Genomic DNA, 18,411 nt, shown 5'->3' on the forward strand with positions numbered 1-18,411 from the left:
AGAGGAGCCGAGTGCGTAAGCCTCCTCCTGCTGGTACAAAGCCTCTCCACCACCAAGACTCCTGTGGTGCCTCCTCGTGGCCACGCACGGTAACTGCGTCTTTGCGGACGCAGGCTAAACTGTGGGGGATCTCGGAGCAGCAGTGGGCCCCAGAGGCGAGGCGTGCAGGCCCACCGGTGTGTGGACACGCCCTGGCGTCCGCCAACCACTGCCCCATCTATGGGTTAAATAGAGCCCCCCCACCCCACCCCTTCTACTGCCTTGTGGGTATCCTCTGGAATGGAAAAGGCTAAGGGAGCAAACCCCAACAGAAAACCCGGCCTGGACTCCGTTAGGTAGTTCAGTGTGTGAAGCACTGTTCTGGCATGTCCTGCAGCCGAACTGACGCCAAATGTATTGGTTTTCCATTCCTTTGGACAACGTCAGCAAGGCAGAGAGGGGGGCCCTGTTGCTTGGGCAACACAGGATCTCCATACACCTTGCCCAGGCCTCTTGTGCCCTGGAGAGGAAACTCCAGGTTCACTGTGCAGTGAAGGCACAACACGGGAGGTAAGCAGTTACCGGTTATAAGCCCTTTCTCGTTTGGCGTAGGGATGGGCGCCAGGGGCTACCTCCGTCGGTGGGAGAGATGTTTCATCTTACTGGACAGCTACCGCCCGCCTCAAGCTGGGCAGCCCCCAGCCAATTAGGTGCTGTTCCGCCACAGCCTGCCTGCTTCATTGGGTGCATGAAGCTAAGGGACTCTTCCTGACAAGTGGGCTGTAAACCTTGCACCAAGCAAAACAAATAAAACAAAGACTCCAGCACTACGTCTGGGATGCTGGAACGTCAGAACCATGACCCCCGGACTAACAGACAACCTGCTCGATATAAGCGACGCCCGCAAGACGGCAGTCATTAACAACGAACTCCTGAAGCGACGAATAGACATCTCTACCCTTCAGGAAACCCGACTCCTCTCATCAGGCTTACTGAGAGAAAGAGATTACACCTTCTTCTGGCAGGGGAAGCCTCCGGGTGAAACCAGAGAATACGGAGTTGACTTTGCAATCAAGAACACTCTACTAGGAGCAATAGCACTACCTACAAGCGGATCAGAGAGAATTTTAACCCTCTGCCTTAACACCACCATGGGACCTGTCCACCTGGTGAGTGTGTATGCACCAACACTTAGCTCCTCCCACGAAATAAAGGACAAATTCTATGATGAGCTTGAGGCGACTGTGAGAAACATCCCCAAACAAGATCAGCTCTACTTGCTTGGTGACTTTAACGCAAGAGTTGGCTCGGATCATAACTCCTGGCCATCTTGTTTGGGTTACCATGGCATTGGTAGAATGAACGAGAATGGGCAGCGTCTCCTTGAGTTCTGCACATTTCACAATCTCTGCATCACTAACTCATACTTTCAGTCCAAACCCCGCCACAAAGTCTCCTGGAGACACCCAAGATCTGGCCACTGGCACCAGTTGGACCTGATCATAACACGGCGCTCTGACCTCAGAAGTGTCCTCCAAACCCGTACCTTTCACAGTGCATACTGTGACACCGATCACTCCCTCGTCTGCTGTAAAGTCAAACTGCAGACAAAAATTATCTACAGAGCCAAACCTAAAGGACCCCCCCGTGTGGATTGCAGCAAAGCAGCCGATCCAACTAAAACTGCTTCCTTCAACCGTGCCTTAGAGGAATCCCTCCACCAACTACCCCAGTGCAGCTCTGCCCAGCAGTACTGGGAAGGCTTACGAGACACCATCCACACCACGGCCCTAACGGTTTTTGGCAAAAGATTGCGGAGGTCCAATGACTGGTTCAAAGCCAACGCATCTGTATTGGCACCGATACTGGAAGAAAAGCGTATCGCCCTTACCAACTACAAATGCACGTCGAGTGACAATACCCTACATGCTCTCAGGGCATCAAGGAAGAAACTGCAGAATGCCTCCCGTCGCTGTGCTAACAGCTATTGGCTACAGCTTTGCAGCAACATCCAATCAGCCGCTGACTCCGGTAACATCAAAGGCATGTACGACGGCATCAAAAAGGCGCTTGGACCATTACACCACACAACTGCTCCGCTGAAATCGGCACTGGGAGAAATCATCACTGACCGCTCTAAACAACTCGACCGCTGGGTAGAACACTACTCCGAACTCTACGCCAGCGACAACACTGTCTCCGATGCAGCCCTCTGCCATGTTGAGTGTCAACCTGTAATGGAAGAACTGGACATGGAACCGACAACTGAGGAGCTAAGCAAAGCGATTAACAGCCTAGCATGCGGTAAATCACCTGGCAGTGACGGAATCGCAGCTGAAATCCTCAAGTGTGGAAAGCCTGCTCTCCTCGACCAACTTCACAAGCTCCTCTGTCTGTGCTGTAGTGAAGGTGCTGTCCCACAGGACATGAGGGATGCTACCATCATAACCCTGTACAAGAATAAGGGAGACAGGAGTGATTGTAACAACTACCGTGGTATCTCTCTACTCAGCACTACCGGCAAACTCTTTGCCAGAGTTGCACTGAATAGACTCCAGGTTCTCGCTGAGAAAATATACCCAGAATCTCAGGCAGCGTTCAGCAGAGGTGTGGACTCGAGTCACATGACTTGGACTCGAGTCAGACTCGAGTCATGAATTTGATGACTTTAGACTCGACTTGACAAAATGTAAAGAGACTTGCAACTCGACTTAGACTTTAACATCAATGACTTGTGACTTCACTTGGACTTGAGCCTTTTGACTTGACATGACTTGCTACTTTCCCCAAAACCTAAAGTTTAAAAAGTTATTTGGGAGCGCTCCGTAGCTTTCATTTTGTACGTGTCTGTCTATCAGCGTGTGTGCTGCGTGTCAGCGTGTGTGCTCTCAGTACAACAGCCAATCAAATTAGATCTACATTGTTTTCATCACACAGCATTCATCCAATCAAATTGCAGGACAACCAATGAACAAGAGTTGTCAAACAACGCGCCAGTGAGAAAGATTTATACCAAAGTTGGTTTCGTTCGGGTATAAAAACTACGACTTGGTCAACAAAAAACGAATTGCCGGATGCAAATCACGCAGTTCGAATATTACAGACGGAGACGCAACAACTTCCAACTTAGTTCGACATTTGAAGTTGCACAAAGAAGGGTAAGTTTTGAATGTAAGCTAACGTTTATTGGCTAAGTAACATGACTTTTATTGGCTGTGTAGTTAAATCAGTGAGGCTGTAAACTCACTGCTAACGTCATAACCATAGACATCTTATAAGTAGACGCAGCATCGAGCGCTACTGCTTACTGGCGCAGACGAGACGCGGGGCCGCCATCTTAGAGTGGTGATCCGCTCCACTCAGTGCAATTCATTTGGCAGGAGCAATGAACTGTCAGCGCATTTACCGGTAATTCATTTTACCTCACTGAATACCACTCGTTTTCACGCGCTTTTTTGTCATACGTGTAGCTATGATAACGGACACATGTTTTATTATTCATAGTTTGCTTAACAGTAATAGAATATTCTTATATGCTATAAGTGACCAGACGTCCGAGATCAAAACTGGGAATATAAGCCCAGAGAAGGGGGAAAAAAACGGTCAGCTATTTTTAAGTTGAAGAAACAATATAATTACGTTATATATACATGCGTGTATCCTACATAAACAATGTATGAATACATTAGATATCTATATATCTTATAGACCATATCTCTGTTGCTGCAGCAGCAGAGAGTTTATTCTGTCTTGACACTTTGTATTGATATTTTGTATTACATTCTTCCCTTAAATGATAATGTTTACAGTGATTGTTATATATGTATTTTTTATGTATGTCGCTTTGGATAAAAGCGTCTGCCAAATACTTAAACATATATAAACACCTGAAAGTCTTTATATCAGCTAAAACCACCAATCTGTTTCACTGGATTCAGAATAAATCCAAATGCTGTCTTACCCAACAATGTTAGTATTTGAATATTGTTACTTGAAGACTTATTCCTGGTTACAATTATACTGTTAAGAAAGTATTGTCTTATATTTTGCCTAAAATGAGAATGCATCATAATCAGTGGCGGCTGGTGAATTTTGTTTTAGGTGGGGCTGAAAGTTTGTAAACCAAACCCCTGTAGGGGGTCATCCTCCCCCAGAAGATTTGTTTGTGATTTTCACATACAAATATTGAAGATCTTTGCTCCTTCTTAACTCTGTGGTAATGTTATTTTCATAAAATACAACCAAAAGTACATTAATGTTAAATCTTACTTGTGAAAAGTAATCCCCCGATTCCTATTTTCAACAGTCCGCTCATTTGAGCAGGAAAACGCTGAACACCAGCCCGGCATCTTTGTTTTCTACCTGTCAACTGTCAGTTTAGGCTGCTCGCCGGCTCCTCATCACCACTTCAAGATGCAATTTGCTCGCGTCACAGCAACCAATACTGCGTCTACTTATAAGATGTCTATGGTTATAACATCATTTCAAACACAGCAATATGTTGCGTCCACTGCAGTTTGCTTCCTTATTCATACTTTTTGTCAAGTGATTTTTTTAAGCAGGGTTGCATGAGGTACCTACACTTAACGTTACGTTAGTCAATGTATCACACACAGTAACATAACGTTAGACGGCGGTCAGCAGCACCGCATATTTTAGCCACCTACAAAAAGACAAACATAGTCAAATAAAGGTCAGTTAAAATGTATACTATATTAAGAATATGTGTACATATTGCATAGGGCCCTGACATCTAAAAAGTACAACTCTGTTCATTGTTATGTTCATGTATTTGTTATGTTTTTCATGTGTACGCACACATAAACACACATACAGTATGAGATGAGATCAATGAGATAAGGTAAGAACAGAATAGAAACTGCAGTGGAACTAGTTACAATGCAATATGCCATGGAAATACAATGTTAACACTTTTGTACAAATAAGTACAGTAGCAGTTGTTTTTGCAAATGTGTTTATTCTGTAAAGGAATGAGTTAAATGTTTAAAATTGTTTAAACTATTAAAATGACTGGTTAATAGTGCTATTATGAATTGCAATGTCAGTACTATTTTTTTCCTGCTATTTCAAATGCACTTGTTTTAATAAATAAATACAGCGGTTTAAAAGCATACACAATCTGTGTAAAAATATTAGTCTGTGGTTAAAAGGACTTGAAAGGACTCGAAACTCAAAATGCAGGACTTGTGACTTGACTTGAGACTTTCCAGTCTTGACTTTGGACTTGACTCGGGACTTGCCTGTCTTGACTCGGGACTTGACTCGAGACTTGAGGGCAAAGACTTGAGACTTACTTGTGACTTGCAAAGCAATGACTTGGTCCCACCTCTGGCGTTCAGAGCAGGAAGGTCTACTACTGACATGATTTTCTCTCTGAGACAGCTGCAGGAGAAGTGTAGAGAGCAGAGAAAACCACTCTACATGGCATTTATTGACCTTACGAAAGCTTTCGACCTTGTGAGCAGGAGTGGCCTCTTTCAGCTGGTTGAATGAATAGGCTGTCCCCCCAAACTCCTTTGCATCCTCCAGTCCTTCCACACCGACATGCATGGCACCATCCAGTTGGATAGGTCCACATCAGACCCCTTCAAAATCTGCTGTGGTGTCAAGCAGGGATGCGTGCTGGCGCCCACCCTGTTTGGGATCTTCTTTTCCCTCCTCCTGCGCCAAGCATTTGGTACAGCAACTGAAGGAGTCTACCTTCACACAAGGACAGACGGTAAACTGTTCAACCATGCCCGTCTGAAAGCCAAAACAAAGGTCAGGCCACTCGTCATCCGGGACATGCTGTTTGCTGACGACGCAGCAGTGGTAGCACACTCCCAGGAGCGCCTGCAAACCCTAATGGACCAGTTCACCAAAGCCTGTCAGGACTTCAGCCTGACCATCAGTCTGAGCAAAACCAAGACAATGGGACAGGGAACTGAACCACCCCCCTCTATCACCATCAACAACTACACCCTGGAAGTCGTAAACACCTTCACCTACCTTGGTTTCACCATCACCGACAACCTGTCACTCGATGCCGAACTCAGTGGCCGCATCGGAAAAGCTGCCTCAACTTTTGGGAAGCTTACAGCGAGAGTATGGGAAAACCGCAAGCTCACTATCCACACTAAGGTGCAGGTGTACAGAGCCTGTGTCACCAGCACTCCACTGTACGGTAGTGAAACCTGGACCCTATACTCCCACCAAGAGCGGCGGCTAAACATCTTCCATCTTCGCTGCCTTAGGCGTCTACTGGGCATCACCTGGAGGGACAGGATCACAAACCAATCAGTCCTGGAAAGAGCACAGCTTCCCAGCATGTGCTCCCTACTGAGGCAGCGACGTCTCCGCTGGCTGGGCCATGTCCGGCGGATGGACAATGGGCGAATCCCAAAGGACATCCTCTATGCTGAACTCACAACTGGCAAGAGGCAGATTGGCCGTCCCCAGCTGCGTTATAAGGACGTCTGCAAACAAGACCTCAAGTCTTTTGACATCAGCCCCGACAGCTGGGAAGATGCAGCCCAGGACCGCCTTCAGTGGCAGCAGGCCCTCCGCAGCGGGCTGCTCAAGTCAGAAACCACCCTGGCCCAACACCATGAGGCTAAGAGGGCAAAGAGAAAGAAACAGGGCTCTGCGACACCGGCAACATCTATGGGACCGGTCTGGATATGTGACATCTGCGGCCGGGAATGTCTCTCACGAATTGGCCTACACAGCCACAGGAGACGCTGCGACAAGACCTGACTCCGAGGCACAGGAAATCAATGGTCTTCCGAGACTGCGATGCAGATGAATGTCAGATTATGGTCTGACAAGCCGGTGACTAGATTGTACGTTTTTACGATTCTGTCAGGCTTGTTTGGGAAGATTAAATCAATTAGTGTCTGAGTGTTTTTAGTGATACGTGTGGGGGTTTCTATCTTCTGACTAAAGTCATGTTTAGATGTGAGGTCTTTTAGTTTTTTTCTGCAGTGTTTGTCTAGCCAGTTTAAGTTAAAGTCTCCGAAGACAAGTACTTCACTGTTATTCTTAAAATTCTTAAACAGTACATCTAAGTCTTCGCATAGCGTTCCAACGCATGCAGATGGAGGGCCATCAATACATTGAATTGCATATTTTGTGATAGTGTGACATTAATACATAAACATTCAGTAGATATATCAGCAGTCAGGGGAATTTCCTTTGCATTAAGTGAGTCCTTGACATATATCAGTACACCCCCTCCCCTTCCCACAGTTCGGTCCCTTCTAAAACATTTATATCCCGGAACACTGATTATGCTGGTTAAAATGCTATCATGCAGCCACGTTTCACTAATGCATAGAAAATCAAGATTAGACTCGGACAGTAATAATCTGATTTCATCACACTTGGGAACTAGGCTTCGGATGTTTAAGTGACCTCCCAAAATACCTTTGGGTTTCACTGCAGGATCCCAAATCACTTTAGCATGATTAACAGTTTGAAAAAGCAAAGTCTGTTTCTGCTTCGTCTGTGCTTGTGTTTGGAGTGTTCCTTTTTTACCTTGCGGCCCGCGCTTCTCCAGCTGGGCGCCGTACGTGCAGTCCCCCCCGAAGAAGCACCCGCCGCGCAGGGGCACCCGGTCCACGGCGCGCTCCCGGCATTGTCCGGCCTCCGCCCTGGGCACCACCTGGTCGATCCTCTCCTCGATGAGGTTGCACTCCTCTGGCGTGAAGATGCTCCTCCGCAGGACGCCACTCTTCACCTGCGGGGCTTCCAGCTCCCGGAGTTCGGCGCCGTCTTCGCCGCTCTCGCACTCGCCGTCGTCGTACTCGCGGTGCCGGCGTTTTCGTATGTCACAGTTTAATATGATATTAATATTAACATTTAATATTCAAATAATAATTTAGTCGACCTGTTTCCAACACGAATGTTAGATTCATTTTGTAATAAATGTAGCTACAGTAGACCAGTGTTTTTCAACCTTTTTTGAGCCAAGGCACATTTTTTGCGTTGAAAAAATCCGGAGGCACACCACCAGCAGAAATCATTAAAAAACGAAACTCAGTTGACAGTAAAAAGTCGTTGTCGCAATTGTTGGATATGACTTTAAACCATAACCAACTATGCATCACTGTAGCTTTTGTCTCAAAGTAGGTGTACTGTCACCACCTGTCACATCACGCCCTGACTTATTTTGAGTTGTTTGCTGTTTTCCTGTGTGCAGTGTTTTAGTTATTGTCTTGCACTCCTATTTTGGTGGCTTTTTCTCTTTTTTTTGGTATTTTCCTGTAGCAGTTTCATGTCTTCCTTTGAGCGATATTTCCCGCATCTACTTTGTTTTAGCAATCAAGAATATTTCAGTTGTTTTTATCCTTCCTTGTGGGGACATTGTTGATTGTCATGTCATGTCCGGATGTACATTGTGGACGCCGTCTCTGCTCCACAGCAAGTCTTTGCTGTCGTCCAGCATTCTTTTTTTGTTTACTTTGTAGCCAGTTCAGTTTTAGTTTCGTTCTGCATAGCTTTCCCTAAGCTTCAATGCCTTTTCTTAGGGGCACTCACCTTTTGTTTATTTTTAGTTTAAGCTTCAGACACCTTTATACCTGCATGCTGTCTCCCGCTGTTTCCGACATCGACAAAGCAATTAGCTACCGGCTGCCACTTACTGATATGGAAGAGTATTACACGGTTACTCTGCCGAGCTCTATACAGCACCGACACTCAACATCAACACATAATTTGCAGACTGTAATTACTGGTTTGCAAAAAATATTTTTAACCCAAATAGATGAAATTAGATAATCTCCCACGGCACACGAGACTGTATCTCACGACACACCAGTGTGCCGCGTAGGGATGATGTTCGAAACCAGTTCTCCCGGTTGTTCGATAAGAAAAGAACCAATTCAATGGACTCAAACCCCTTTTTGAGAACCGGTTCCCGTTATCGAGGCCACTATAGTAAAGAAAAAGAGTTGGTTCTTTATTCGAATCCCTGGGAACGAATCCCGTCCCACAGGAAATGCCCTGTGGGACATATCACAGGAAATGACGTAGCTCAGTCATTAGGCGGCAGATACAGAAGCAGCAACAACAATGGACCGGAAAAAAACGCCTCAAGGCATGGCTTCATTTTACAAAAAAATACGACGAGGAATTGGCAATATGCAATTATTGCCAGGCTTCGCTCTCATGTAAGGGGGGAAGTACAACAAGCATGATGAAACATGTTCAGGCCGTACATAACCTGAACGTTCGAGAACTGTGTTGTGTCTTCGACACGCAGAGAAGCAGCGACAGAGATGACGAAGCACGCCCCTCTTCCTCTGCTTCAACCTGCAGCGCCAATTCCAGTGATAGTGCTGGTGAGTAACTAACGTTAACTGTTGCCGGTTGATTTCCATATCAGTTCACTTGTAGCCTTTAAGCTAAAATAACGTTACCTCTTATGTCAACCAGGACTGCAGTAATGTTAGCTAGACTAACGTTACCTAAGCATAATCAGTGGCTAACGGTAACATTAAAATTAGCTTTTTTGTATGTGTCTGATAACGTTAACGATATCTTGTAGCCTACACCACTTCAGAGTTTGCAGGTCTGTCTAATAAACTAGTGCTTTCTTTCTTTCTTTAGTTTATTTCGTACATGAACACACTTACAGCATAACACATCACAGTTTCATATCATTTCACTTTGCATCATGTCCGAAAATGAGTAGGAAGAAGTAAATCTTATTTAATCCTACGTTCCCACTTCAGAGCGTTTACAAATATATACATCATTTACTGACCTATTTATAAAAAAATAACATCTGTGAATTAATATATACAACAGTTGTGTAATATGTAATTAATTAATTCAGTCATTATTAATATACTGAGATGAAGAATATCTTATTTTCAATAAGGTTGAAAGTATTTCTCATAATTCTTCTTTGTACTTTGTAAGCACTATTAATTTGAACAACCTTTTAAAGTGGATCATATCAGTACAATGTTTAACTTCATTACTTAATCCAGTCCATCATTTAATTCCACATACTAATGCTAAAGACTTAATAACAGACACCCTAGTCTGCACATTCAGCTAATTTTAGGGGGTCAACAGTCAAAAATTTTTTAATTTTTTTTCCACTTTTTTTTAGGGGGGTAACAGTCAATATTTATTTATTTTATTTTTTTCTTATAAAATAAAAGTGAGCTTTTGTTAAACCAAATATTGTGTTTTTTTCCATATACAACAACCTATCTGGATTCGATAAGAGAATCGATAAGGAATTGGTTCGATAAGAGGATTCGATAATGGGCTCGAACTCGATCATTTATTATCAAACATCATCCTTAGTGTCGCGGCACAGTGGTTGAAAAACACTGCAGTAGACTACCTGTCAGTAGTCAACGATATTCTCAATGGAATAGAGATTATCGCTAATTACATTCCATGATTTTGCATTGAGGTTGCAAACAGAAAGTACAATTATTATTGGAATCACTTTCCAATTGATCAGTTTGTATTTGTTTGACAGTTAAGAATAAAAGCATCTGACTTCTCTAAAACAGATAATTTGATGTAGTATATCTTTCAATTTTGAAAAACAACATATCCAAGTATTCGAAATGGAGGAAACTTGTGTTTAGTTTTAGTGTTTATAAAGTATTTGAATGCACTGACGCATGCGATTAATCATAACAAATATCACATGAATTATGTATCAATGCAGATTAATCATACAGTCAATTTGGAGCACATGCTCCTTTACCTTAAGTGCAATCAGGTCAATGCATATACTGACTAGTAATTAATCACAGTTCAAAAAGTGTAATTAATCAGATTTTTTTAAATATATATAATCATTTTGACAGCACAAACTTGTAGTATTTAAGCCAAAACCTGTTAAACGTGACCAATTCTTAATGTACTCGGCTAAAATAAATTCCTCTGAATTGCAAAGAGCTTAATTCCACTTCCTGTAATTCCTATTCAACATCTGGCACAATGGAGCAAATTATATTCAAATGTAAACTATTTAAATAAATTGATTTTTGCACACGCCTGGCACGTGTGTGCAAATACATTAATATATAATTTCATGTGACAACACTGAAGAAGTGACACTTTGATACAATGTAAAGTAGTCAGTGTATAGCTTGTATGACAGTGTAAAAAATACTGCCCACTCAAAGTCTAAACCACTAGCAAAAAAGTGAGTACATCATTAGAGAAAAAGTCAAAATTTTAAATATTTTTGCATTATTCTATTACTGCCTTAACACTCTTTTCACCAGAGCTGCACCGGTCTAGGTCTTTTGTATTAGATTCAAATCGGTGACAAAATCAAGTTTAGCTTCTAGTGTGTTTGTTGTGGTACAAAAAATAGTGTAGCACTTAATCCGGAAGGTGAAATTGACCAATAAAACACACATAATTCAACACTTTATTTTTACTTGCAAAGAGCATATTTGGTACAGGACCATCTGTGTCATTTTCAGGAAAACCAGATAAAACAATTTGAAAATGTATCAAATGGACTTAAAGGCAACAGGAGAGTTGTAAGGATACAACAGAAGCCCTGCTGCCGTAAACAATTTAAACTATTTGTCATTTCTATTTAAATAATAAATGTGTGAAATGAACACTTCCTGGTACAATGTGTCATAAATACCATACATAGTATTGTACATATGTAATGAAGCATAAGCATATATCAATCATACTTCCTCCAAAAGTATTCATTATATTAACAACCTCTCAAATGACACAATTTTCATAAACTTGATTATTAAATTATAAGGATATCTTATCACGTTTATTAACATGTTATACAACATTTTGAGCCTGTATTGCTTTAATAATGCTTAAAGGCCTACTGAAACCCACTACTACCGACCACGCAGTCTGATAGTTTATGTATCAATGATGAAATCTTAACATTATAACACATGCCAATACGGCCGGGTTAACTTATAAAGTGACATTTTAAATTTGCCGCTAAACTTCCGGTTCGAAACGCCTCTGAGGATGACGTATGCGCGTGACGTAGCCCGGCGAACACGGGTATGCCTTCCACATTGAAGCCAATACGAAAAAGCTCTGTTGTCATTTCATAATTCCACAGTATTCTGGACATCTGTGTTCGTGAATCTGTTGCAATCATGTTCATTGCATTATGGAGAAGGAAGCTGAGCAAGCAAAGAAGAAAGTTGTCGGTGCGAAATGGACGTATTTTTCGAACGTAGTCAGCAACAACAGTACACAGCCGGCGCTTCTTTGTTTACATTCCCGAAATATGCAGTCAAGATGGAAGAACTCGGATAACAGAGACTCTAACCAGGAGGACTTTTGACTTCGTACACAGACGCCTGTAGAGAACTGGGACAACACAGACTCTTACCAGGATTACTTTGATTTGGATGACAAAGACGCAGACGTGCTACTGTGAGTATGCAGCTTTGGCTTCTAAACATTTGATCGCTTGACCGTATGTGCGCAACTTTTTTTTGCGTATGTACGTACCTTTTTTAAAATATATAAGCTTTATGAACCTTGGGTTAGGTGAACGGTCTTTTGGGCTGAGTGATTGTGTGTGTTGATCAGGTGTTTGAATTGTATTGGCGTGTTCTATGGAGCTAGGAGCTAGCATAGGAGCTAGGAGCTAGCATAACAAACACGCAGGTGTTTTTATGCAGGATTGATTTGTGGCATATTAAATATAAGCCTGGTTGTGTTGTGGCTAATAGAGTATACATATGTCTTGTGTTTATTTACTGTTGTAGTCATTCCCAGCTGAATATCAGGTACCGTGAGTATGCAGCCTTGGCTGCTAAACATTTGATAGCTTGACCGTATGTGCGCGTCACGTACGTAACTTTTTAAAAATATATAAGCTTTATGAACCTTGGGTTAGGTGAACGGTCTTTTGGGCTGAGTGATTGTGTGTGTTGATCAGGTGTTTGAATTGTATTGGCGTGTTCTATGGAGCTAGGAGCTAGCAGAGGAGCTAGGAGCTAGCAGAGGAGCTAGGAGCTAGCGTAACAAACACGCAGGTGTTTTTATGCAGGATTAATTTGTGGCATATTAAATATAAGCCTGGTTGTGTTGTGGCTAATAGAGTATATATATGTCTTGTGTTTATTTACTGTTGTAGTCATTCCCAGCTGAATATCAGGTCACCCCCGGCTCTCACAGCATCTTCCCTATCTGAATAGCTTCAACTCCCCACTAGTCCTTCACTTGCACTTTACTCATCCACAAATCTTTCATCCTCGCTCAAATTAATGGGGAAATTGTCGCTTTCTCTGTCCGAATCTCTCTCACTTCATGCGGCCATCATTGTAAACAATAGGGAACTTTGCGTATATGTTCAACTGACTACGTCACGCTACTTCCGGTAGGGGCAAGCCTTTTTTTTAATCAGATACCAAAAGTTGCAATCTTTATCGTCGTTGTTCTATACTAAATCCTTTCAGCAAAAATATGGCAATATCGCGAAATGATCAAGTATTTACACACAGAATAGATCTGCTATCCCCGTTTAAATAAAAAAAATTCATTTCAGTAGGCCTTTAAATACTGCTTGATTATTTGCCCCCTCAGTTTTAAAGTTCATCATACACGCAGGTAAAAATGCAACTAATGTAAAATTATCTACAGTAAAAAAGGAAATAAGTGTTAATTTTATTATATTTACATTTTAAATATGTTATGTAGCTTAGTTTGTATTAGACAACATATATTTCATTTAGATTGTTTTAAATATATATTATTTACTTAGTTTATTAATAATTCAATAATATAGAAAATCTATGATGTAACAATGTGCCGTCAATGACATGCTGTGTCATACGATATCTGCATTACCTACAGTAGTAAGTCCCTCCAGGATTTGCAGATTTCTCTAAAAGTTGCAGCAAAAGATGCGATGGTTTGCGTTGTTTTTATAAAATTTGTCATCAATATTTTAAGTGTTATTTGTAACTTTAAACCCAAAAAGCACAGGATTTCAGCAAATCAAACAAAATATATTGAAACTGGTTTATACACACAAATACAAGCGTAGTTTGGAAAATAAATATTGATGTTTCACCCATTTTATTACCACACAGTCATAAATCCGGATTTGGCACTAAATGCACATTCTCGAAAAACTAGGGCTTTGCCGATCGATCAGTCTCGCCTGATTTTCGTGAAAAATTATGTGATGGCCTTTGCAGATTAATGTTGTTTAATCTGATCACATCTGACTGACACTGCTAGCAGCTAACTATTTGTCTCCATACACAGTGTGGAGCCGATCCCCTAAGGCAGGGGTCTCCAACCACCGGTGCAGGGACCGGTCCGTGACGCATTTGCTACCAGGCCGCACAGATACATTAAATAATTGATAAACGATTGCATTGTCTCCGACTTAACTTTTGCCTGTCCCACTAGACACGCCAATAATCTTGTTTATAGATGTACAATAATTCTCCCCCTAGGAGAACACAGGGGGACTTTGATGGCAAACACCAAAGGATTTAAATTAGTGGTAAATAGTAGTTTTTACTTTTGTTTAGTTATTATGTACTATTGACTACAATATGCTTTGCTCGAACAATTGTATGTGATAAAAGAAAAAAAAGGATCTAGGTAAAATATTGCGTGGATATTGTTAAACTGTCGAAAGTAACTCATCATAAATACAATAAAAAATGAACAGTTAATACATGTGATTGGTATCAGTATCGACCGATCTCACTCACGGATGTTCGGTAGCGTCAGCATAAAATCCTGATCGGAAAATCCCTACAAAAAAAGACTGCCAAATGACTGCTTTATAACACCACCAAAGGCTTCATTATTGCTTTCTGTCATACACAAGTTTCCGACATTCTCAGTGTATTTTAGTGTTGAAAAGTGCTTTTTGATTATATACCTTTCATTTTACAACCGCTTCATTTGGGAACATTACGAAACTGTCGAGCGTGTTCGACAGCGATGATTTTTGTTTGTCGACACAAGAAACAAACCAAAGTTTTGATTAGGTGGTTGATGTGTGAATTTAAATGCTGCTCAGGAATACATTTGATTGGTGAAAATGACGGTCAAAATGTGAGGTTGCATAATTTGCTGGGATTGGCTGATTTTGCGTGATATGGCAAGATCGCGAATTACTGGAGGGTCTGCCTAGTGGACATGATTGCACGGGTGATTAGAATCTGTAAAAATATCAATATCTTCATATATTTTACCTAATTTATGCGGTACAGACTTGATGCACCATCATCAAAAATCAGGGAATCTGATGAGGGGTTTTAAAAAAATATATTGTATCATGACCCTTAAGGATTGGCTACCATTAGCAATCAATGCATACGCACAAATAACCTGTTCCAATAATTGGCTTTGTCAAAGCAAAACAAAAACAAAAAAAACATAGGTGTCACATAATCAGTAGCGCATAACAGATTGTAAATAAAACATCCTGCCCTGTGTGAACAAATCAAATATTACCTAAGCAAAAAATGAAGCAATGATCATTCTGGATACGTTTCTAATGCTGCTTGACGACCACCAGGTTCTTCAGCATATCAAAAGAGTTTCCGTCGGGCTCCAGTGAAACGACACCCTGCTCTTTGCTGTGGACTTGAAGAAAGCCATTACTATCCAGACCCACCACCTCAGCTTCAGGTCCATCCTCCCTCCACAGCCGCACACAAGTCCCACTGAAATAAAAACAAGAACTTCACTGGCTCAGAAAAACTCCTAAAGTTGTTTACATGCCGTGGAAGTATATGGTGGAATCTCCAAGGTGAACTGCATTTTTGGGGAACTGTGCCTATTATTCACAATCCTTATGAGAGACAAGAACACACATGTCAACAACACATAAGATAAAAAAAAACGCTTTCAATATGCAGCTAATGGGAGTCTCCTGTGTTGCTTTCAAAGCCTTCTAAAACCACTTCAAAACCCTCTATCAACGTTTTACATAAACGCTGCAAGGATGTACGTATATACATACATATATATGTATATACATATATACAAACATATATTTGTATATACGTACATATATACATACAAAACCCAAAACCAGGGAAGTTGGCACGTTGTGTAAATCGTAAATAAAAACAGAATACAATGATTTGCAAATCGTTTTCAACTTATATTCAATTGAATAGACTGCAAAGACAAGACATTTAATGTTCGAACTGAGAAACATTTTTTTTTTTGTTGCAAATAATCATTAACTTCGAATTTAATGGCATTTAATTGGAGTTCAGGAGTTCAGAGTATTCAGCCTTCTTGGATACCTTGCATGGGGTCCTGTATGGGGCGCCGGCAGGGGATTCCATAGTCTTGCTGGGGGACTTCAACGCGCACGTGGGCAATGACAGTGATACTTGGACTGGCGTGATTGGGAGGAACGGTCTCCCTGATCTGAACCTGAGTGGTGGATTGTTATTGGACTTCTGTGCTAGTCACGGACTTGCGATAACAAACACCATGTTCAAGCATAAGGATGCTCATAGGTGTACCTGGTACCAGAGCACCCTAGGCCAAAGATCAATGATCGATTTTGTAATCGTATCAGCTGATCTGAGGCCGTATGTTTTGGACACTCGGGTGAAGAGAGGGGCTGAACTGTCAACTGATCACCATCTGGTGGTGAGTTGGGTTAGATGGCGGGGGAAACCTCTGGACAGACCTGGCAAACCCAAGCGTGTAGTGCGGGTGAACTGGGAACGTTTGGAGGAGTCCTCTGTCCGGAAGGACTTCAACTCCCACCTCCGGCGGGACTTCTCTGCCATCCCTGTGGAGGTTGGGGACATTGAACAGGAATGGGCAATGTTCAAAGCCTCTATTGCTAAAGCTGCAGATGCGAGCTGTGGCCAGAAGGTCTTAGGTGCCTCAAGGGGCGGTAACCCTCGAACACCCTGGTGGACAGTGGTGGTCAGGGAAGCCGTCCGACTGAAGAAGGAGTCCTACCGGGGTATGTTATCCCAGGGGACTCCGGAGGCAGTTGCAAGGTACCGGCGGGCCCGAAGGGCAGCGGCCGTGGCTGTGGACGAGGCTAAGCAGAGGGTGTGGGAGCAGTTCGGGGAATCCATGGAGAAGGACTATCGGGCGGCACCAAAGCTGTTCTGGAAGACCATACGGCACCTCAGGAGGGGGAAGCAGGGAACCATCCAAGCTGTGTACGGCAAGGATGGGACTTTGCTGACTTCAAGTGAGGAAGTCGTGGGGCGTTGGAAAGAGCACTTTGAGGAACTCCTGAACCCAAATACATCAGACACACCCTCCCTGATAGGAGCAGGGCCTGAGGATGATGGGGGGTCGACGTTGATCTCTCGGAGTGAAGTCACTGAGGTAGTTAGACAACTCCACAGTGGCAAAGCTCCGGGGGTTGACGAGATCCGTCCAGAAATGCTGAAGGCTCTGGGTGTTGATGGGCTGTCTTGGTTGATACGCCTTTTCAACATTGCGTGGAAGTCTGGGACAGTGCCGAGGGAGTGGCAGACTGGGGTGGTGGTTCCCCTTTTCAAAAAGGGGGACCAGAGGGTGTGTGCTAATTACAGGGGTATCACACTACTCAGCCTCCCTGGGAAAGTTTACGCCAAGGTACTGGAAAGGAGGGTCCGGCCGATAGTCGAACCTCAGATTCAAGAGGAGCAATGTGGATTCCGTCCTGGTCGTGGAACAACTGACCAACTCTTTACGCTTGCGGGAATCCTGGAGAGGGCCTGGGAGTATGCCTATCCAGTCTACATGTGTTTTGTGGATTTGGAGAAGGCGTATGACCGCGTCCCTCGGGAGATCTTGTGGGAGGTGCTGAGGGAGTACGGAGTGAGGGGAACCCTGTTGAGGGCCATCCAATCTCTGTACAACCAAAGCGAGAGTTGTGTCCGGGTGCTTGGATGTAAGTCGGATCCGTTTCCAGTGGGGGTTGGTCTCCGCCAGGGCTGCGCTCTGTCACCTATCCTGTTTGTGATTTTCATGGACAGGATTTCTAGGCGGAGTCGTGGCCATGGCGGAGAGGGTATACGTCTCGGGGGGCTAAGGGTTGCGTCACTGCTGTTTGCAGATGATGTGGTCCTGATGGCACCTTCGGTTTGTGACCTTCAGCTCTCACTGGATCGGTTCGCAGCCGAGTGTTCAGCGGCTGGAATGAGGATCAGCATCTCCAAATCTGAGGCCATGGTTCTCAGCAGGAAACCGATGGTTTGTACAGTCCGGGTAGGGGACAGGACTCTGTCCCAGGTGGAGGAGTTTAAGTATCTCGGGGTCTTGTTCACGAGTGAGGGAAAGATGGAGAAGGAAATCAGCCGGAGAATCGGAGCAGCTGGGGCAGTATTGCAGTCTCTCTGCCGCACTGTTGTGACGAAACGGGAGCTGAGCCAGAAGGCAAAGCTCTCGGTCTACCGAGCTATCTACATTCCTACTCTCACCTATGGTCATGAAGTGTGGGTAATGACC

At 43.2% G+C, this 18,411-nt stretch overlaps 1 protein-coding gene across 1 annotated transcript in view; it reads right to left on the reverse strand.

The window, feature by feature from the left end:
• Positions 1 to 14,729: 14,729 nt before the first annotated feature.
• hlcs (holocarboxylase synthetase (biotin-(proprionyl-CoA-carboxylase (ATP-hydrolysing)) ligase)) overlaps positions 14,730 to 18,411 on the reverse strand; it is a 44,582-nt gene continuing 40,900 nt past the window's right edge. Inside the window, exon 11 of the mRNA XM_062048348.1 lies at positions 14,730 to 15,656. Within this exon, the coding sequence (XP_061904332.1) occupies positions 15,485 to 15,656 (172 nt within the window). The 3' untranslated portion in view covers positions 14,730 to 15,484. The remainder of the gene's footprint in view (positions 15,657 to 18,411) is intronic.

Source organism: Entelurus aequoreus, linkage group LG05 (assembly GCF_033978785.1).
Source record: "Entelurus aequoreus isolate RoL-2023_Sb linkage group LG05, RoL_Eaeq_v1.1, whole genome shotgun sequence".
Taxonomy (NCBI): Eukaryota; Metazoa; Chordata; class Actinopteri; order Syngnathiformes; family Syngnathidae; genus Entelurus; species Entelurus aequoreus.